The 22318-nt window shown below is 46.4% G+C and overlaps 1 protein-coding gene across 5 annotated transcripts in view; it reads right to left on the bottom strand.

Annotated features, from left to right (window-relative positions):
• KCNJ1 (potassium inwardly rectifying channel subfamily J member 1) overlaps window positions 1–22318 on the bottom strand; it is a 29925-nt gene continuing 7607 nt past the window's right edge. For 2 of the 5 annotated variants that reach the window (XM_015082591.2, XM_015082589.2), the window contains 2 exons: window positions 17968–18119; window positions 1–2397 (listed from right to left, as the gene is read on the bottom strand). In XM_015082591.2, the coding sequence (XP_014938077.1) occupies window positions 1258–2376 (1119 nt within the window). In that variant the 5' untranslated portion in view covers window positions 2377–2397; window positions 17968–18119 and the 3' untranslated portion in view covers window positions 1–1257. Of the gene's footprint in view, window positions 2398–4849; window positions 6341–11038; window positions 11192–17967; window positions 18120–19190; window positions 19233–22318 lie in introns of those variants that run through there. The other 3 variants (XM_053203887.1, XM_015082590.2, XM_053203886.1) reach the window with 3 other exon arrangements.

The following is a 22318-nucleotide window of genomic DNA, read 5'->3' as shown; positions in this document are numbered from 1 at the left end:
CACAGTTTCAGAGATTTAATAGATCAATCAACACACCGGGAACGTTTTGATTCCTAAGCAGCTTTGAGTACCATTCCTTCCAGAATATATTCACAATAATGCAGAGGAGCCCTGAAAGAGACATTCACAGTAAAATCTTTCTCTACAGATCCGTCTTTATGTTCAGTTGGTCCCTTTGAGGAAGGGAGACCTCGTGTTTTCCTCACTGTGGGGTCACAGCCCATCCCACGCGTCTCCTTTAGAAACAGCATTTCGGTACAAACTCGAGGCAGAAGAACACAAGATACTTTTTTCTTTTTCTCAGAAGCATTGGCGGTACTGTCCCTTCTACCCTGACGCTGCTCCTTCAAACTCTTCACTGCCTTCTTGGAAGATCAGGAAATACTCTTTTACCCCAATTCATAGCCCCTTACCCCACCTCACACAAACTGGAAGAAATAACATCACCATTTTCAAATCAAGCATTCTTCCTTGCAGGAAGGTGTTCATTGAGATTCTAGAGTGGTGATTTAGCCTCTGTCTAAACGTACCACGTGAGATCGTTTGGGCCCAGACCGAACTTGGGCTGCAGTGTCTGGCGGGGCCAGAAAGTAGATGGAGCTCAGCGCTCCTCCCCACGTTGGATACATAGAGATAGAGAGTCCGTGGACTCAGCCTCCCCTTGATCTTCAGTAAACACAGCATGACCCAGACTAGGACCAAAGCTCCAACAACCAGGGCTGCAGAAGCGCAGAGCCTCAGATGTTCTTTGAGTATCAGTCTTTTCTTGCCATCTTCGATTAGTTCATTCTCTCCATCCTCAGGAGACTGTTTTTTTTTCTTTGACAAAAGCCAATGTTAAAAGTGGCTTATTTTTTATCAGTAGAATCTAAATAAGAATTCTGATCCTATCTAAAGCTCATAACTTCTTCAAAGAGAATTTTAAGATCTTTTTTGTCCTGTCCATGAAACTGTCGATGATTTTGTCCGTTTCTATCAACATTGCATGATTTCAAATAATCACATTCAAGATTCCAAGTGAATTCCTATGGCTTCCATATTGCAGTTTTCTAGAAATATATTGCATGTTCTAATGCAGGTGGCTTGTAGAGCTATGTGTCTTGCAAGATCATGGCTATGGAGTTCAGGGGCATGGTGCTGGTAGACGTTGAAGGCTCTTGTCTTAATTTCATACCCTCAAATTTTCGATCACTTCGTCATACTTCTAGTCACCGGTTATCTTCAAGACTTTCCATTACTCCTGTTGAAAAGCCACTGTCACATTTTGGTGTCATCTGTTTCATTGACTTCTGATAAGACGAAGTTGGGATTGTCATAGCCTCTCTTCATCCTGGCTCTAGTATCTTTCTCATTATAAAGGCACATGGCACAGTGAGGGGTCTCCACTTCCACTGTCTTGCTAAAGTTATGGAAATCCACTCGGTATTTCCCTTCCTTTGTCTTGGATACTATGGGAGCAAAGCGGTAGCCCCAGAGTACCTCTTCTGGGACGTAGGACGTCCGGACTTGGCAGGTAGCACTAGTTGATTCCACTGTGCCATCTAAAAACACCACTAATTCAAAGTCTTGCTGGGGAAGGGTTTCTGCTGCCATGTGGAAGAAGGGGCTGTTTGGATCAATGACATGGTAAATTGTCAGTGGGGAGATGAAGAATAAATTTTCGTTCCCTGCATCAACTACAAAATTGATGTTGGTCTGGTCCAGAATAATGGTCTCTCCTTCAGGAGTGACGGTGGTCTTCAGAAGCTTTCCATATATGTGACTCCCAATAAGGAGGCTCTTCCTAAGATTAGCCACTCGGATTAGGAGACAGAGCTTCCCACCCCGCTTACTGATCACCGCATTCTTGCTGAATGTAATGGTCTTGGCACGTTTTTTGGGTCTGGAGATCTTGGCTAAAATGGCACCACACATGAAAGAATTGATGATGACTCCAAGTATAGACTGGAAGATAAGGAGAAAAATGGCAGTGCCACATTGTTCTGTCACACACCTGAATCCATATCCAATGGTCACTTGTGTTTCCAGAGAAAACAGAAAAGCTGAGGTCAAGCCATTAATGTTCTCCACACAGGGGGTGTGGTTGACAGAAGGATGGAACTCAGGGAGATCTTTGTGAATGTAGGCTACCGCATACCACAGAAGACCAAAGAGGAACCAACTCCCCAAGAAGGCTGTAATGAAGATGGTCATTTTGTATCTCCATTTGAGGTCAAGCACAGTCGTCCAGATGTCCACAAAGAATATGAACCTCGACTGTGCCTCGACGTTGCCAAACTCGATGTTGCACCTTCCATCTTTGGAGACCAGCCTCGCTCTTTGTCGAGAATGCCCAAAGAAGTGAGTGACGAACCATTTCCGAAGATGTTTGAACATTCTTTCTGTCAGCACTCTGATCTGAAACACATCAAAAACAAAACAAAACAAAGCAAAACAAAATTATGTTTATAGCAGTAGTGGACTAGGTGACTCACATAAAGAGCTAACTATATATGAAAGACCATTCAAAAGGATCTCAATTACTGATCAAGTTAGGAAAGCTAACAGTTTATTCTGGATACCACAACACTATTTTCGGTAAAAACTTTCCACTAGGACACCATAGTGCTTAAATATGAAGAAGAAAAATAATTACACAGAGATACAAGTGGAAGGAACTTAAAAGGGCATATATTCAAATGTTTCCTGCCCTTAGTCAGTGGTACACAAACTGAAAAATGTTTGTGATAACCAATTATGTCCTGTACTATGATTTATTTGATATCATTCTTTATTTTTATTTAAAAAAAAAATTTTTTTTTTCAACGTTTATTTATTTTTGGGACAGAGAGAGACAGAGCATGAACGGGGGAGGGGCAGAGAGAGAGGGAGACACAGAACCGGAAACAGGCTCCAGGCTCCGAGCCATCAGCCCAGAGCCTGACGCGGGGCTCGAACTCACGGACCGCGAGAATGTGACCTGGCTGAAGTCGGACGCTTAACCGACTGCGCCACCCAGGCGCCCCTTGATACCATTCTTTAAATCAATACTCTTTCTCCTTTAATAACCTTAGCCTTATGCTAAGCAAAAATATCTGTGAAAGCAGGTGCTGGAAGCACTATTTACATTTTTGGTAATATACGACAACAAATAACTATAAAAAAGGCTCATCAATATACTACCTAAAGCATCTTATACACTGTTATTATCACTCACTATCAAAAGAAATCCTGACCCAATTAAATTTTCTCATTTGCCCAATGAAGGAACTGAGATCCAGAAAATTTTAAGGACCTATCCAAAGCCTTGTACTAACCGGTGGCAGGGTGACAACTGAAAGCATAAAATGTAAGGTTCCCTGCTTCCAGCCCAGAGGAGACTCTACCAGGCTGCGTCTCAGTTATTACCTTTTATATTCTAAAGCCAGATATGCCTCAAACATTTTAAGACAAATATTGGTCAACTTCCTTTTTTTCTCCCCCTTTAATGCTTGAGACTATTTAGAACAGGGCTCCTCAATATGGTTTGGTCAAGTCCTATCATATGATCTCAGAAGTTTTCTCAGTAGAGCTATAAACCTGTTTCCTGTCTCTCTCTACGGTATGCCAAGATTCCTAAAACGAATAGTATGACGGTCACCTCAATATCTCATACTTCCTTCCCTGCTCCTAAGCTGAAGGGAGCTCTGATTTCAATGATACTCCATAAAGCTAGAATCATGCTTTATTCACTCCTCTCTTCCAGATGCCAGCACAGTCTATGGGCACTTACTAGTTATTCAATCAACATAAATGGAATAATTCAGTGAATGGGTTAAGCTCTTCAAAATACTCTCTGATCAATGGTTTCTTGTTGATGACATTATTGTGACTTTCAGTTTATAGCAAAAAAAGTGAAGGGATTTTCCCCTAAACAGCCTACAGTGATGAAACCCATGGTCATCAACACGACTCCCTCTCCCCTAGGTGTGCCCTCCCCCATCCCAAGGTGTGTCCACCATGGTTAGCAATGTCTTCGTGGTATTTTTAATTAAATGCAAATATGTTTCTAAAATAGATTTCAAAACCCCCTTCAAAAATGTGTTTATTCATACAAACTGGGAAGCGAAACCAACTTAGTGATAAATTTTAAACAAAAGTCCTATCCCACAGTGTTTTGCTCACAGCCTTAAAGCAGGTGAAAACACAAGAAGCCAACACCAGGTAGAAGTAGTGAAGAGAAAACCACAGCTGTGGTGATTTGAAATTTTGAGGACAAGTTCTAAAGATATAAAAAAAGAAAATGCTACCAGGAGAGCAAACAGCAGTGCACACACTCAGAGGGCCCTCCTGACGTCCCACCCAACCCTCATTGACCTCAAGTCCCCAAAGACTCTTAGGGTTGGTCCCAGGTGAGGCACACTGAAGAAGAAGAGTCTATCCCCTCCCCAGTCTCTCTCCTTTCTCTGCACACACATAGTTTAACCTGGCTTACATTCACTGGGGACTTCTCCCTTTCCTGGGTTCATGGAAGCTCGCACTGTTTTAAAAGCTCTTCACAGAGTGGATGTCACCTAAAAGGCTAAATTCCCAAGCCAACATTTATCAAGTGAATCCACATTCTCTCCATCACGCATTGCATTTCCAGAGATGGCTCCAAAAACGCAACTTCTGAGTTTTTCTTCCTCACGACTGTTCTCTTCCAGTCTCAAGTTCGTTTCATTTTGATAAAGAACATTTCCGTAAAGGGAGCAAGTGCCCTCTGATTTATCTCTTGGATCCGTTTGTGTTTCCATGCCTGCATGGCTAATAAAATATCTTCCTGGCTTTTTAAAGAGCTCAAACAAAAATGTCAGCTTATAAAACTTTCCCCCAGACCATCTGCACTTACCAGCATCCTAAGCATATTCCAAACCGGAGCCTCCATGCCTGGGGAAAGCAAGGAAGTGGCCTTGAGAGTTGCCCTCTGTATGCAGGCTGATTTCTTTTAGACTCAGCCTAATTTATTTCAGGCATTGGTCAGTGGACTGATGCTAATTTGTATTAGCTTGAAAACGCTTAATTTGATAGTGGGGTTGTGTGGTTTAAACCAAAGCAATTGGTTGTTCTCAGACTAAGCCCCAAGCTGGGTATGTATTTTTTTTTTTCAGACCTCACATGGCTTGAATACCGTCATGCTAAGACATGACAAACCCCCAGCTAAGGTCTCTGGGCAGCAGGCATGGATTGAGTTCCAGCATTTTCCTCCTCTCCTTTGCCACGCTCCATATAGCTCTCTTACTGTTTCTCATAGGTCATGCCTATTAGCTTTCCACCAGAAAGAATTAGTTATCGTCAATCTCTCAGCCTATTCTCTGAAACACACTGAGATACTGAGATTTCCAAGTGTTCGCAAAGATACGCGTGAATCTGTAGACTTAGATCAGTACATATTTGTAAGATGAAAGTAAGAGACACCAGGAAGAAACAAGACACCATGATAATCTCTCTATACAATAGTCCCTGTCAGGTAAGAAACAGATTTAAAAGCGGCCTTTATTGTCGGACTTACTTCATAAAATCTGGCATTTACTGAACGTACTTTTTACATGTACTAAGTGAGCCAATGCTTTTGGTTTATTTATTCAAAGAGTGAGAAGAATTATACCCAGAGAATGTAAGAATACAGGACAAATCCACCCCTTGACCAAACCCATCATTCACATGGCAGACCCATTATACTCAGCACATAGCCTACTTTGCTTAGACAACGGCATTTAATCTAACCACAGACAGAGCCAATATGTATTTGTTGTACTATTGGGTGGTTAGAGATCGGCCCTGGTGTCTGGGTTGTATAACATGTACAGTTTTTAAGTTACTTTCTGTTGAAATCAGTAAATCTTAACAGCAAGCAAAGGGCTGTGCATTGGCTAATATTTACCAAGGTACTCTTAGTAGCCTGGTAGGGCAGGTGAATTATATTATTGCCATTTTTTTTCCCTTCAGGGCTCCGGTATGCTTGTTCTGTAAAGAGTCCATTCTCAGAAAATAGGCTTTTTGTACACTTTCCAAACGTTGGGGCTATGTTTACTGTGTAGGGTTTCAAAAACAAATAGGACTCTGTTCCCATTCTCGAGGGGCTCACAGTCAAATGGGGAAGTGAGCTCAGTAAGTCAGCAATTACGATATGGGGTGGGGTGGTGCGTATGTGCCCAAGAGGAACATCTTTTCTAAAAGATCTCTATTGGATGGGTAGTCAGCCTCTGCAAAATCCTTCAACTGACAGAAGACTCGTTGCCTTTTTGCATACATTAATGTATTTATCTATCATCATTCAACAATGTTGTGTTGCTATGCCAGGCTCTGTGCTGGACATTAGAGACGCACACGATCGTCTACCAAATGGGCAGTCTTTGTCACTGTGAAGAAGCTTCCAGTCAAGTGTGGGGGTGGGAGACGCCACGATGAGAAACCGTGGGAATGCTCTGGGCAGCTTTTTTTTTTTTTTTATGTTATTTTTGAGACAGAGAGAGACAGAGCATGAATGGGGGAGGGGCAGAGAGAGAGGGATACACAGAGTCAGAAGCAGGCTCCAGGCTCTGAGCCATCAGCCCAGAGCCCGATGCGGGGCTTGAACTCACGAACCGCGAGATCGTGACCTGAGCCGAAGTTGGACGCTCAACTGACTGAACCACCCAGGCGCCCCGGGCAGCTTTTTATCTGAGAGGCAGAGACGTGCTCTCCTGGGCAAGGCCTGAGCATGGTGTTAGACTCGCATGTGGTAGGAACTATAAGTATTTGTTGAGCGGTGATAAAGAAATTCATCAACCCACGCATAAAACCAGTGGGTTGGCTATATGGGTCCCCCTCTGGGATGTTTTAGAGGAGACGTACCTGTGGGCGTAGTACTAACCAACTGCACTGTAATTGTGTGTGACCCTGGAAGAAGCAACAGAAGAAAGAGAGAGTGGAGGGATGGAAAGAGGTGCCGGGAAAGGCAAGCAAGGGTCCACACACTCACTGGCAGAGCGCCACGAGAGATACTTTCATTGTAAACCGGGATGGCTAACCCTTACGAAGACCACTGGTCTAGTTCCGCTTCAGTGACAACTCACCATAACACCAAATAAGTCTGAAGTCTCTTCTGTTTAAGAGCCCTTCAAATTCCTGGAAATAAACATCTCTTCCTCCCAGATCTCTTTTTTGTCCATAAAAGTGCCCAATCCATTTGCATGCGGTACCCACACCAACCCAAACTCCGGTCACCTTAAGCAAGGTACCCACGGTGTGCGCTCCTTAGTGACATTCCAAGAATGGATACAGAAGCCGTTCTTTTGGAGGGGTCCACCTGAGAACAAGCCAGTAAGGACCTGGAGCTTCCTAGGGGACTTTTCACACCACCTCCTTTTCTCCCCCCACCCCTGCCCCCACGCGTTTTGGCAGCCACAATATCAGAGGGGGGAGAGCAAAACTTTGCTTTCACTGCCTCCTACTTGAATCACAAAGGTCATCATTCCTAAAGAGAAATGATAAAACATTTACTCTAGTCTGCCTTTTCATCAAACCTCTCACCGCCTTAATCCCACCGAGGAACGTTTCTGAGAAGCGAGGTTTTATGTTAGAGGTAGAACTTATGAGTTATGGGTCCTGAGAGCGGAAGTCAAATGATTTTCTGTAGTTCCTTTGCAACGGCAGTGGAGGAGAAATTCAAGTGTCCGTGAGAATTTACTGCTTTGTTTAAGCCAAGAGTCAACTGAATCAACAAACATTGCTGAGGACCTATGAGAGAGAGGTGCAGAGTGGCATTATGGGACAAAGTCGCAGCCTCCTTCGTTAACATAATAAAGCAAACGCTCCATTTATTGAACGTGTGCTATGTATCAGGTGCTCTGCTAGGAAACAGAAGAGTTAATGACAACAGTCCCTGCTCTCAAGTTGCTCACAGATTGATTGAATAATCGCAGTGTGGCATGTTTGCTGCTCTGAAAGGGCTGAGGACAGGGGGTTAAAGCAGCCACCAAAGAGGAGACCCAACAGGTTGGACATCAAACCTAAACACTCTTCCACACACCTTTGCTAAGGTATGTTGCACTTAACCGCTACTACAGAGAACTTCCTGTTTTCTATGAAAGTGATCTCAAGCTATTGTAGGATAGCCACCCAGCTGGGTCTGCAAACACTCAGGGCCCTGACTGAATCATCTAGCTCCCGGACTACCCCTTTCCTATGCAGAACCTATTGGAGACAGAGGGTGGTTTCCCTTTCGTTCCGTAATTCCAGGAAGGGTTACTGCTGATGCCTGTCGTTAGCACCATCAGGCAGCTCACTTGGGGTCAACGTGGGCTCTTCTCAAATAGACCTTGGCACGCCGGTACAAACCAATCCTCCTGGCCTCATGGCATGTAGAAGGATACCTGAACCTCAACATTCCAGGCTGGACTCAGGAATGCACTTCAGCGGGCGCCTGGGTAGCTCTGTCGGTTAAGCGTCCCACTTTTGATTTCAGCTCCAGTCATGATTTCATGGTTCCTGAGATTCAGCCTCCCGTCGAGCTCTGTGCTGAGAGCGTGGAGCCTGCTTGGGATTCTCTGTCTCTCTCTCTCTTTTTCTCTCTCCCTCTCTCTCTCTGCCCCTCCCCTGCTTGTGATCTCTCTGTCTCTCTGTCTCTGTCTCTATTAAAATAAATCAATAATTTTTTTTTAAGGAGTGCTCTTCAGGAACACCTCACCTTTCCTTTGGGGTAAAGGTCCTCCCAGACCCTGCCCACCGTGAAGCCGTAAGTCTGCTTGTGTCCAGGGTGAGAATGCAGCACAGGCCTTCCTGGGTGCCTGGTTCCTTCCAATGAAAAGAGTGTGGGAACAAGAGCCAGGGGACCACAAGATCTGAGGGTATCAGTGCTCTCATAAAGGACACCGTGTTCTGTAGACATTTCTGGAGCCAGCTGGTCCAGTAGCATTATCTGAATAACTGCAGAGGTGTGCCAGTCATGGGGACCAAGAAAGGATGGGAGAACCTGGTCCAGGATGTTCCTGGCACAGGTGATAACCAAAGGCAGCGTGGCAGGTGGAAGGAACTCCAGCTTGGGTAAACACAGACATGGACTGAATCCCAGCTCTGCCACTTAATGACCAGGCGACCTGAGAAAGCCACTTAGTCTTTCTGAGCCTCAGTTTCCTCACTTCTGAAATGGCTGCTAAAATATACTTTCAAAGGTTGCAGTGCGTTTTAAATGTCATTGCATACATAGAGTTCCAAAGTTTCCAGAACGCAGCGGTTAGGCAATAAATAGTAAGAACTGTTACTATTAGTCTACAAATGTAAATGTGTGTAACAGTTTAACGAGGTGTCACTGACCCAGGCCACGCGAAGTCTACGCTGTGTGGAGTTAAAATGGGCTATATTAGAGACAGCAGCCAGGGGAAGGCAAAGGCTTCCAGGAAAGAGACAAAGGTTCGGCCAATGCATCAACGCCTGTGAACTGTACTGGCTCCAGAGCCCATCTTCCCACGTGGAACCGAAAACCTGGGAATAGCGAACATGCTTTTATAAAGGATTTGTCTGAGGTGCCTAGGTGGCTCAGTTGGTTGAGTGTCTGACTCTTGATTTGGGCTCAGGTCCTGATTGCAGGGTCATGATGTGGGATCGAGCCCCACATCAAGCTCTGCGCTGAGTGCAGAGCCAGCTTGGGATTCTCTCTCTCTCTCTCTCTCTGCCCCTCTCCCTTGTTTGCACTCTCTCTTTCTCTCTCTAAAATTAAATGAATGAATGAATGAATGAATGAAGGATTTGTCCATAACCAGGGCAGAAGCCTTACCTTGCAGAGGTGGAAAGAGAATAGAAGGAATGAGAATTATTCTTAACAAGCCTACCCAGGCACCCCCAAGAGTGGTACCGGGGGTGGCGCTGTCCTTCTCTCACCACAGACCTTGACTAGGACTTGATCGTATTACTGAATACGTGCACATATGCCCACTGCAAAGGAGAAGAGCAGCCCTGGCTTCTGGGAGCTAGGTCCTGGCTCTCCCAGAGAGGGCTCTGTGTTCAGGTGAATGCAAACAGTTTCTCGAAACATCAGCATCACACAGGGCGACTCCGTAATCACGTCTGAACATTGTCCAAACCACAAAAATGACCCTAATCCCCCTAGTCCTGGCTAATAGAAGTGATCACTGCTTCTTCACCAATAACAACTTGGGCCGCACACCCGTCTTCTCCCCCACCCCCCGCTTCTAGATGATAAGATTTACTGACATATTCAACCATAACATTACTCTGAGTTCCTGGCATCTAACCCAGAGCAAAGTGTTACTTCTTTAAATCTTCCCCAAATTGCTTAAACTAGCCTATATCTTATTTAAGTATTTTCTTCTTTTTTTTTTAATTTTTTAATGTTTATTTTTGAGAGAGAGAGAGAGCATGTGCAAGGTGGGGGAGGGCAGAGAGAGAAGGGGACAGAGGGTCCAAAGCAGGCTCTGCACTGAGAGCAGTGAGCTCGACGTGGGGCCTGAACTCACAAACTGTGAGATCATGACCTGAGCCGAAGTCAGACGCTTAATCAACTGAGCCATGCAGGTGCCCCCTATTTAAGTACTTTCTAACACTCCATGAGGCTTCCCACAATTCATGGTCTGTGTTCTCACTAGTTGCAAAAAACCAGCTTGTTCAACTACGGGGATGTTCCTGGCACTCTTCGGCTGGAAGGCACTGACACCACCAAAGGACAGAAAAGCGCACAGAAGAAAAGGTATAGCTAAGAAGTCATAGAGCCATTTTACAAGCCATATGGTCACTTTACACATTTGTTTGCTTTTGTATCCGGATGTGCAGAATCAAGGAAATAACCAAATTGAAATACCCAAAGTCATTAAAAGGAGTTAAAAGTTTCAGGTGCAGCTTTTAAATTCTATCTAGCTATCTTATTCACCACAACAATTGGTCGTCCTAAGATCCTGACACTCTCACCGCAAAAACCTGTATTTTTTCATGGCATCTGGATTGGGTCCCAGCAGCAAGTGTCAAGAGGTGTGATGTTCCCACTAATCCAGTCATCCCGGGAACTAGTGAAGCTGGACAAAAGCAAGACGTCTGCGGGTCTTACCAGTCTCTGGTGACAGCGTGCATTTGCCTTGGAGTCGGAAACCTATGCTTTGGAAGCTGGACGCTTATTCTGTGTGTACTTTCAATACTGCTTCCTTGTTGTTCTTTGTCATTGCAACTTCAGGTATTTAGGAAATGTCAGCATGTCTCAGCTCTGCAGAGAAGGACCAAAAGGAGGCACTTCATCTCTGCCTGGCTCACAGTTTTGAAGAGAGAGCAACGCACCCCTGGGGGCTGCGAGGAGTGGCGACAGCAGAGTGAGAAAGCACTAGAAGATAAGAGAAACTCACAGCCACACAGGTGGATCTACTTGGTTTCTGTGCCGGAGGTTTTTCTAAGAATTCTTCTAAACTTCACAGATTTCAGCTCTTTACCAAGAAGGCATTGGGTATGAGGGGACTGAGCCACAGCTAACAGAGGAAGTCAAGGTGAAAACGAAGCTGCACAGCTCAAACTGAATGAAGAGAAAGACTAGGGCTGAGAAAAGTCTCCCAAGAGGGAGTGGGAAATGGCTATTAAGACATCATGGAGGGCTTTAGGATCCTGTTGACCGCCTCTCCTGCATTCTGTGTGAACAGCGCCCTCTAGAGCATGATGCAGAGGGTGCCCCGTTGCAGCCGTGAAACTGTGGGGCCCAGAAAGCCTACAATGTCGGCGCCGGCACAAGAGAGAAATCTTTTATGTACATGTTACTATTTGATTCTCATCATAACCCTACGAGATGGGCAACTGAGGTTCAGAGAAGTTAAGCAAGTTTCCTCAAGGTCACAAAGCAAAAAGCCCAAAGAGCAAAGGTTAGAAGAACGTAGCTCTGCCTGATTGAGAAGCCCTTGCTTTTAAGCCCAGGGGCATACTCAAAATAGTTACTGAACAAGGCAGAGGGAAGGCACGCATTTATTCGGCACCTACTTACTTTGCACCGGGCATGGTGATTTTCCACATGTTTCCTTGCCTAATGCAGAAAGCACATAGAAGGTAAGAACCAGCAAGAGACAAAACCTTTTTGGAAGACACAAAACCTGAAGGTTTGGATTGGCGGACTGGGGACAGGTTTCCAGGGACAAGAAAGAGCATGGGCCAAAGCACCAGAAAAGTTGAGGGAGGCAGAGTATGTGCGACGCCATGGGGGCCCCCGTGGAGAGGGTCCAGGCTCAACTGGATTGGATCTGATAGTGCATGTTGGGGGAGAAGGCCATGCACCCCAATGTCACCAGAAGGACCTCATAACGCCAGATGGAGTTCAGGAAGGTCATGATGCCAAAGTGATTAGGACACAACCGTGGAAGCTGCTGAAGATGTGTTGTCAAGCATCGCGCTTTCTTTGGAAGCTTCTAGAGATTGTCCTAATCTCTAGATTGTCCTAGCTTGAGCTCATTGTAGGCGGTGGCCTGAAGTTATGGCAATGCCATCTTCCGCCTGGAGATATTTCTGGATCTCCACAGGGTGCGGCCATTTCATCTTTCATGGTCAGAGGTTCGTTGGGAGTGATGGCTAGTGAGGGAGGCTGGGGAGCTTCCTCCCCGCTGGAAGAGGAGAATCTGCCAGTGATGGTGAGTCGAACCTTGGGTCCTCACTGCTCGAGCAGGAGGGCCAAGCACCCTGGCCTCGGAGTCGGTCAGTTCAACGACACTCACTGAGCGCCACGGGCACACCTAGGCAACAGCTGGGGATACAGACACAGGAAGAGACATTGGGCAGCCGGCTCTGCCTCACACCAACTACAGAAATGGGGGCAAGTCACTTCACCTTTCCGATCTGGCCTCATGTGCCGTTTCCCCTGCTGGGAGCACCTGGCTTTCTGCTCTCCCTCCTCCGAACCCCAGACTGACTACCTGGTTTCAGAAAGAAACATAAATGTCTGTCTCTCAAAGAGGGAAGAGTCCCTGGCCAAGCCCCTCCCCATTTAAATCAGGTTCCCTCCCCCTTGCGATAGTTGATTGCACTCTTGACTTTTGGGGGTAGTATTTACAGTCATTTTAACCTACGCGTTTACTTTTATGCTGCTTTGGAGGCAGTGACCCCCTCCATCTCCTCTCCTGCTATATCCCCAGTGCCTCCTTGCTCAGTGCCAGCCTACAGTAAATGCTCAGTAAGTATTTGCCAAGGAGATTAATCAATACAGTGAGGTGTGAATGGCTCAAAGTGCTTACTTTCCAGAAGGGGATGTGGGAGGGTAATAGAGCCTAACTCCGCTCTCTAATGGCAGGACTCGGTCTCCACAGCACCAGGACAGGGCAGATGATCCGGCTTTGTGGCCTCACGCTCCTCATAACCAAACCCTTATCTGGTTTCTTCTAGCCTGGGTGGTTCGCTGGCTTGTTCACAGAGAAGTCCATGCCACCTGCCTCTGTGCGAAGAGGTGCAAGAAGACGATTTTCAAAGCTTCACGTATAACTGAAGCCTGCCGTGGCCAACAGAGCTGGCCCGGGTTTCGGCGTGGAATATGCCGACCTGCCTCTATCGGGACACACGCCAGATTGGGGTGGAATCACAGTAAGGAAGACACCTAGTGAAACACAGCAAATATGGTTATCGTCTGGAGAGAGAGGACAGATCCCTAGAGACTCCTGGGTCCGTCTGTCCCAGGAACAGATGGGACTTCGCCACAAAGGAATGGGCAGATGGATGGGTTCTAAGACCCCTCCTGTGCACGCAGGCCGGACCTCTTGAGTGCTGCTACACTACCTGTTGAATCCAGTTTCTAGTGAACCTGTGACAGAAAACTGAATTCACACAACAATCCAAAGACGTTTCTAGTCTCATGGCCTTTTTAGCCTCATTACGATTCAAAGGAACTCCATGACAGGGCAAATGTCTCTGTCCATGTCTTGACAGGTAATCTTATCCTGGAACCAATTCTATGGTGTTCTCGGAAGATGGTATGAGAACAGAAATCGCTTATATACAGTGAGTCGTATCACATATGCATTAGGATATTAGATATTTAAAGGAATCCTTCACGGAATAATTTATAAAGTGAAGAATGATTTTGACAAATAAAATAATCACCCTCTCACATGTTTATCTTGTAAAGGGATGTGTTGGGAGGAGTGTGTTTTTCTGCAAACTAGACACATCCAGAATGAAATAATTCTTAAATTTCATGTTTTCATCCCACACTGTTATTAGTGTGGGAATTCTCTCATTAATCTGACCCTTTTAGTTCCCTGCGGTTTAATTACATCAACTGTCTTTCCAGCCCAGAAACGAATAAATTCCGTGTGGTCTGTAGGCTCTGAACATACTTTCCTGAGCATCTGCAGCAAGAAAGTGCACTTTGTTTTTAAGAAAACGTATAGAATTCCAAATGGCAATTTAAAATTAGGGGACTAATTCAACTAATACCTGAGTAATGGCACTTGGGGACTAGAATTCATGATGCTGTCCCCAAGGTAAAGGGTATCATGTTGGTATAACCCAGCTCTGATAGACATGCAAAAGACAAGAGACAGAACACCATGTTCTTGGGGGCGCCTGGGTGGTTCAGTCCGTTAAGTGTCCGACTTTGGCTTAGGTAACAATCTTGCGGTTTGTGAGTTCAAGCCCTGTGCCGGGTTCCGTGCTGACAGCTCGAAGCCTGGAGCCTGCTTCGGATCCTGTCTCCCTCTCTCTCCCTGCTGCTCCCCTGCTTGTGCTCTGTCTCTCTCTCTCAAAAATAAACAAACATTAAAAAAAAAAAAACTTAAAAAAAAAAAAAAGAACACCAGGTTCTTGAGTTTGGAGGGAACTTGGGATGCCTTCTGGTCTCACATTCTAGCTTATGTTTGTTTCCCTATCAGAGCTGCATCAAGTGACTCCCAGGAAGGATTTAAGAAGTCAGTATGTGGGGTTTGGATCTGGTGTCGGTCACTTACTAGCTCGAACCCTGGGTACTGCCTAACCTCTCGGTGTGTCGATTTCCTCATCGAAGAAATGGGGCCATCCGTATCAATCTTACAAATGGCTGGAAAGGGCTTGGACGACACTGGGCTATGGAAAGGGATCAAGCTGTTCACACCCGCAGTGCTAGCATCTCAACACTAATTTCCTTTCAAGTTACAGCCGGCAGATTGACAGACCCAGTCGCGTCATCACCTGCAATGCCTTTAATGCTGGGCTTCTCTACACCAGGGTCCAGGCTACAAGAACATCATGCATCCTAGAAAGGTGATGAGAAGGGCAAGCCTCTAGGATAAACCACAGAGCAGGGGATTAGCCGGAGAGCCAGTGTTCCTGTTGATTCTACTGCTGTGCCCCAGGGAGCCTCTGAGGGTCAATGATTACCAGCTTTGGCTTGGGTTCCAATTAGCCATCGGAGCTACATTAATGGGGCGGCACGTCACCCACACTCCCAGGTCCAGGTACTTTCTGGGAAAGCCCTGGGGGCAGAGACAAGCAGAGCCAGCAGCCTCTGTGACCCTTTGGTTCCATGCCATAGAGCCACCCTTGGGCCCATGCTGAGTTCTTCTCTTTGGGGCTCTTCCCAGGACCGGGCAGAGCTCACCTCAGGAACCTCAAAATGGGCACTGCTGCACAGACGTCTCACCTGAGTCCTCACAAGCCTAACACGCTACCCCAGCAGTTGTTTTGAGCCACTCTTGACTGCTCCTCTTGTCTGCCACCGAAACAAGGAGGCGATTGGGAAAGGGGGGACGTTTCCCAGACCTTAGAACCATGCCAGGGCAGGGCAAGCGTGAGGCTCTCATCGAGACCTGGCTCCCAAAAGAAGGCCAGTGGAGCCCACAGCGGACCTGCTGACGCACTTTCTCTCATTCCTGCCATTTCTTTTTACTCAATGGTGTGTATAATGACCTGGAAAGGCGAGGTGGAGCCCCACCTTATTTCCTCTTACTTGTCCTCCTGTCATGATCAGACCAAATCGAAAGAAGCTTCTCTGTCTCCAAAGTTGTCGCTTCACCTCTCTGAGCTGCGGCTTTTCCTACTAAATCAGGATTATGATGCCCATTTGTTGTCATGGGGATTAAAGGGAAAATACACCGCATCCATGAAAACTTGCACACGAATGTTTATACCAGCATTGGTCACACACAGTAGCCAGAAAGTGGAGACAACCCAGGTGTCACTCAACCAATGAAGCCATAAGAGAAACAGGGCACAGCCATCCAATGAAATATTGTTCGGCCATAAGAAAGGAGGGAAGTACTAATGCATGCTACAACAAGGAAGAACCTTGAAAGCATTGTGCTTTGTACAAATGTCTACAGTTGGCAAATCTGTGGAGAGAGAGAGTCGGATTGGGAGTTGCAGGGTAGCAGGTGGAGAGGAATGGCTGCCAATGGGTATGAACTTTCTGTGGGGATGACGATGTTCCAACATTGACTATGGACTTTCTTTCTGTGGGGATGACGATGCTCTAACATTGACGTGGTGAGAGTTGCACAGCTTGGTGAACATACTAAGCCAACCACCATGGCATACTTGAAGTGGGTGGATTGTATCCAGAATCGCTACCCCAGGGCCTTTTCTGGGGCTTGGGCTGGAGGTGGCACCTCCCTCCTATAGCAGGTCATCGCTGTGATTTTGGAGGCCCCACCATCAAAATGATTTTCTTGGCCACAAGAGCCTGGACGTACAGGGAGATTTTCCTTCTTCCCCTCGCTCCTATATAGAATCTCTACTAGAATATGGAGAGATGTCTCTTCTCCCCTTATCTGGGGGAGAAATTTTTCTTCCCCACCCTGGCCAGGTGGTGATGGGTGGAGTGGTTGAGGCAGAGCGTGGGTGCCTCCGGCTCGCCCATCCTCACCTGGGCTCCACGGGACTGAGAACCGCACACGGTATGACCCTGACCTGGCAGATCCGGGGTGAAGGGCCATCTCAGCTCTGCCCACTTGCTCCTCACGTATCCCAGGCCTGGAGTTCAGGCTAAATTCGTGTGATGGGGAGCCAGATCTACGGTTCCCCAAAGCAGGCAGGTCCATGGACTCCCAGGCTATCTGAAGGGATGCCCAGAGGTGGCCTTGACCTCACTCTGTGCTAACACCACCTGGCCTCACTGCAACCCCCCATGCTCACATGCTCCTCATCACTTGCTCATCCTCTTGCCTCCCTCTTCTTTTTTTTTTGATTTCTGGAGCCAATAGCATTAATAACTCAAGTCTCATTTACAATGACCTCTCTGGAAATTCAGTACTACCTCACAGACAAGCCAGAATCCCATGCGACCATTTAAAGCCCCTCCTTGCCCCCAAGTCCCTCCATATCATTCCTTCCCCCTACTCCCCCACACACCAAAGAGAGAGAAGGAGGGGATATGGAGCATGACTGGCTCAGGGTCGGGGGGGCGGTGTCTTCGCTGCTTCTGTGGGTGACTGCTGAGGGCAGAGCCGTGTGGAGCCCGGACTCACAGCCTCTCAGGGGAATGACAAAAAACTACCCACTGTGTGTTCCCAGAAGTCGACCCCTTTCTCAAAGGCAGGGCTGGGTTTCCCTTGTACCCTTCTTGAACAAGCACCACTGTCAAGACCAAGAGAGGCGCCTGGGTTGGGTAAGTGTCTTTAGTGTCTGACTCTTGATTTTGGCTCAGGTCATGATCTCATGTGTGTTCGAGCCCTGCATCATGCCCCACGCTGACAGCATGGAGCCTGCTTGGGATTCTCTCTTTCCCAGTCTCTCTCTCTCTCTCTCTCTCTCTGCCCCTCCCTCCCCCTTTCTCTCTCTCAAAATAAATACATAAACTTAAAAAAAAAGAGCAAGAAAGAATGTATCAGTCCACCCTGTTTCTATTTTCAGTTGCCTGCCTTAAAATAAAAAAAAATCCTCACCTGGATTAATATAGACCATAATGACCTGTTTGATGATACAATATCAGGACCAAAGCTGATCTTACCAAGAATCATAAATACATGAGACTGGGGGTGGGGGACTGAAATATAGCCCCTGTCCTATTATGAACACTGATTCCTGTGAAAAGCAACAAGGCCAGTCTACCTGGAGAGTGCGTGCAGGTGCCCCAGAATCTCTCGCCTTGGAACCTGTGGTCCTGGGTCAGACCTGAATTCCAACTCCGTGGTTGACTGGTCCGAGACTGAGTGCCTGCTTGTGTTTTTATATGGCCGGTGTCCCCACGTAATTCATTAAACCTGGAAAACAAAAAAGAAAGAAAAGTCACTAAGAAGAGTTGAGGAACAGTAAAGATCTTAGAGTTCATCGTGAGTTGTTTATGTTTGCTTGTTTTCCTTCTCTCTCTGTGTCTTTTTCTCTTTTTGATGTGTAGGTCTTATGACTCTGCTGAATGGTATACCCTCCAGCCAAAGCCACTGTTTTCTGGTTCTTGTCCGTCCATATGCCCACCAGACTCCCAATAGCTGTCCCCATTTTCAGTGATGGGTATTGCCACCATTATTTTGGTCCTTCCCCGACCCATGTTGCCAAGTCTCCCCTATGCTGTGCCGGTCAAGACGGAGGAGACAAGATGAAGACCGCTAGGAATGACAAAGAGATTGACTCCAGGGCTTAGCACTGACCGCAATGCTCGCTGCCGGGCACCCAGAGGGTATGAGGTCAGAGCCGTGGGTAGCACTAAGACTGAGAACATCATCGCAAAAGTCCAGCGGGTGGGGTGGGCAAAGCAAAGATGGGGTCCAACAGGCGTCTGGAAGGTTGTGAAGGAGCAGGCCATAAGGGGGGTATAGGCCTTGGCCTGGACTCCACTCTTTCCATTTGTCGGCAAGAATAAATTAATTTGCTTCTCTGATCCCAAGTGTTCGCCATTTAAAAATGGAACTAGGAATACCAGTTTCCCAACGCTGAGGCAGGAATCAGTGTCAGGACACCCAGCAGAGGGTCCAGTACATTAAAAACTTCATAATGTTGGGTCCCTTTGCTTGGAGGGTCGAGGACTCCTGGTGAAGAGGCAGCCAAAGGTTGAGTTGGCATTTGGGGAATAATTTTAATTCCCAGTCTGGATCTGAGCAGGTGGCTGGCTCCAGGACCAGCTTGGAAGTGTCTGTATGAGCTGCACAGGAAATGCTGGGAAGGCCATGCAGTCTTGCCTGGGGGGAGATGCCAGGCCTCGGGTAACATCCTTCTGCCTCCCACGTCTCTGTCCCCACTGGCTCATCTAAAAGGGTCTCCCACCAGAACCCCTAGGAGAGGGTGACAGGGGCTCTGGGCTGCTTTAAAGAGGACTGATGCGGCGTATTTTTGCATACCTGAGACCCAGAAGGAGGAGACGTTGTCTGTCTGGCTGGCTTCTAGGGGAAAATTAACAAAGGAGATAAAAGGCTGAGGAACAGAAGAAAAAAAACTGGCCATAAATTGATGAAATTGGATTAGAGCATGGAGATGTAATTGTGCCAAACCAATTGAATCCCCTCTGAGGTTAGCATTGCCAGATTTCCAGATACAGCAGCAGCTGCAGCATGGGCCTTGGTGATGCGCCTGGCACAATCCTTTCTCTAGAAGCTCTTAGCAGAGGTTCATTGCCCATGACTGTTGCGCTGGGGGTGAAAAGTGCACCTTCCCCCAACCACGTACCAGGACATCACACCTGGGGACAGTCATCTTGGGTTGAGAATTCTCCAAAAAAATTTTCCTAGCACCCTCCTCTTTTCCTTCTCAGCACCTAATACAACCTACGTTACATTTATTTTTCTTAATCGGGGATTTCCTCAGCTCTGTCAATGGTACAACCACCCACTACTTCAAGCAAAGCCTTGATTCAGTCTTGATCCTTTCCCTTTTTGTCATCCCTGCACCAGCACGATTCATCAGCCAGCCTCGTCTGCTCTTTTGACAAACCATGTTCAGAACCTGTCTGTCTTCTTCACCCCAACCCTGTTGTCCAAACCACGTAAGTTCTTGAGGGGGCTATAGGATCTCTCTGCTATCTCTCCCTCTTCCCCATGATACATTCCCCACCATCAGAGTGAGGTGTTAACGGTGTAAATCAGATCAAGTTACCACCCTGCTAAAGCCTCTCTTGCCTTCCTCTCGTCCTTATGACCTCAAGGCTCTATATGACCCGGACTCTGCCATTCTCCCCAGCACCCCCTCATATCACTGCCACCCCATTCCGCTTTCACTTCTTCCCATCTTGTCACTACAGATGGCATCTTGTTTGTTTCCCTCTTTCCTACATGTTTACCTCCTATCTCACCTCTGCTAGAACATTCATTCCCAGAGAGCAGCCTGCCTCGTTCTCCTCTGAATCCCCAGCACCTAGATCCATAGTGGGAACCCAAGGACCATTTCTTGAGGGGCACCTGGGTGGCTCAGTTGGTTAAGCATCTGACTTCAGCTCAGGTCATGATCTCACGGTTCGTGAGTTTGAGCCCTGCATCAGGCTCTGTACTGACAGCTCAGAGCCTGGAGCCTCCTTTAGATTCTGTGTCTCCCTCTCTCTCTGCCCCTCCCCTGCTCATGCTCTGTCTCCCTCTCTCTCTCAAAAATAAACAATTTTTTTAAAAATTTTTAAATAAATAATAAATTAAAAGAAATATTTCTTAAGTGAGTGAAAGCCTGTGTCTTCCACTGGCTGAAAGAACAGTCTGAAGACTTGCTCTGATCTGTTCACCGCTTTATATCCAAGGCACCCACTGGGCTGTGCATGTAAGAGAGAGAGGGAAAGAGAAGGAAAGAGAAGTTATTTTCCTCCAAGTTGCATCTGAACACATTTTTTATTTTCTCACCCAACTAATGACCAAATAAACATCCAGCGATGGCATGAAAATGACACGTGGTAAATTCATAAACGCCCACGCCGATAGGTAGCAGGGAGATCTCGAATGTTCACAAGCATTGCATGCATTTGTGGGCTTTTGTTCTCTCATCTTTCAAAGTTAAGCTTGGGTTTTCTACAATGTATAGTGGCACATACATCTCATGTATTATGAACTCAATACTGTGCTTGGAAATGTGTATAAGAAATGCACGTGTTTTTGAGAACTCATTTACGGGATAAAAAAAACTGCCCGTTTTTAGCATCGATTTACTTGGTCGTGGGTTTGGAGGTTTTAAGAGTGCAAAAGCAGCTGAACCATGTGCAAAGGCTCAGAGAAGCTGAAGAAAATGTGGCTGAAATAGAAAGAGCCATCGGAGTGCAAGCCTGCAGTGAGGCCCTGGGATGATGGTTCCCATTAGCAGGCAAGGGCAGCTGGAAGCAAGGAGAGGGGGTACTCTACTGGCCAAGCAGAAGCACCCAGAGAAAAGCCCCTCTCTTTCAGGAATTGTGCAATCTAGGGCTGAGCCCTGAAAGGAAAGATATCCAGAATAGCATTAAATAAGTCAACTACACACCACCGTGTTTCACTATTAGAAAGACCCATTATCTCTCTGGTTACAGCTGGTGTTTGTGGAATGAATGAACTGATGAATGAAGGAGAATGGGAAGGGGCTGTATCTTTTCATGTTATTCAGAGATGAAAGGAGACAAGATGTATAAAAGTAACTGGCAATTAATTAATGTTCCTTGAAGTTTTCTTGCATCTAGTTTAGTCTTGAGGGTAGCTTTTCTTCTAACCCGTGGATCAACATAAACTAACATTTATAGACCTTACTAGGGGTGCCTGGGTGGCTAAGTCAGTTAAGCAGCCGACTCTTGATTTCGGCTCAGGTCATGATCTCAGGGTTGTGAGATGGAGTCCTATGGTGGGCTCTACGCTGGGCGTAGAGCCTACTTGAGATTCTCTTTCTCTCTCTCTCTCTCTCTCTCTCTCTCTCTCTTCTACAGCTTGTGCACTCTCTCTCTCTCATTCTCTATCTAAAAACAATAAACAAACAAACAAACAAACAAACAAAGTTTCGTTATGGCCTTACTACATTCCAGACCCTCTCCATGCTCACACTCAATAGTTCCACCATCATTATTATTCCAAGTGTGTAGAGGGGAAAACCAAAGATCAGAGAAGCCGAGTTATTAATCCAAGTTCACAGAGCTAGAAAGTTAGAATTCAGCCTACTGTAGTTTCAGCTGGTATATATGTCCCTTGGGTTTAATTACCAGAAGCAGCTCATTAAAATGCATCCGTTCCAATGTGACTTTTTTGGCACAGACAGAAGGCTGGCGGTGTATTCTCTATAAGATCCTCATACCAGCTGGGAAGATAGCCTCTCCTATGTGGTTGGAGGCATGCTGCAGGGTTTGATTTTACTTTGCAGGATTGAGGTCAAAAGGTTGAAGTTACTGCAGGGGAAAGGGAACAACTTTTGCTGACTATCTACCATGTGCCAGAAACTGGTTTTGCAGAAATGCAAAATTTTATTTTATTTTATCCTCACCATGGCCCTGTGAGGTAGATATAATTATTCTGTTTTACAGGAGAGGAGGTGAGGCATAGGG

The sequence above is a fragment of the Acinonyx jubatus genome, chromosome D1 (genome assembly GCF_027475565.1).
Source record: "Acinonyx jubatus isolate Ajub_Pintada_27869175 chromosome D1, VMU_Ajub_asm_v1.0, whole genome shotgun sequence".
Classification (NCBI taxonomy): Eukaryota; Metazoa; Chordata; class Mammalia; order Carnivora; family Felidae; genus Acinonyx; species Acinonyx jubatus.
Note: the sequence above shows the minus strand (reverse complement) of the source record. Positions and strands in the feature narration are given on the sequence as shown.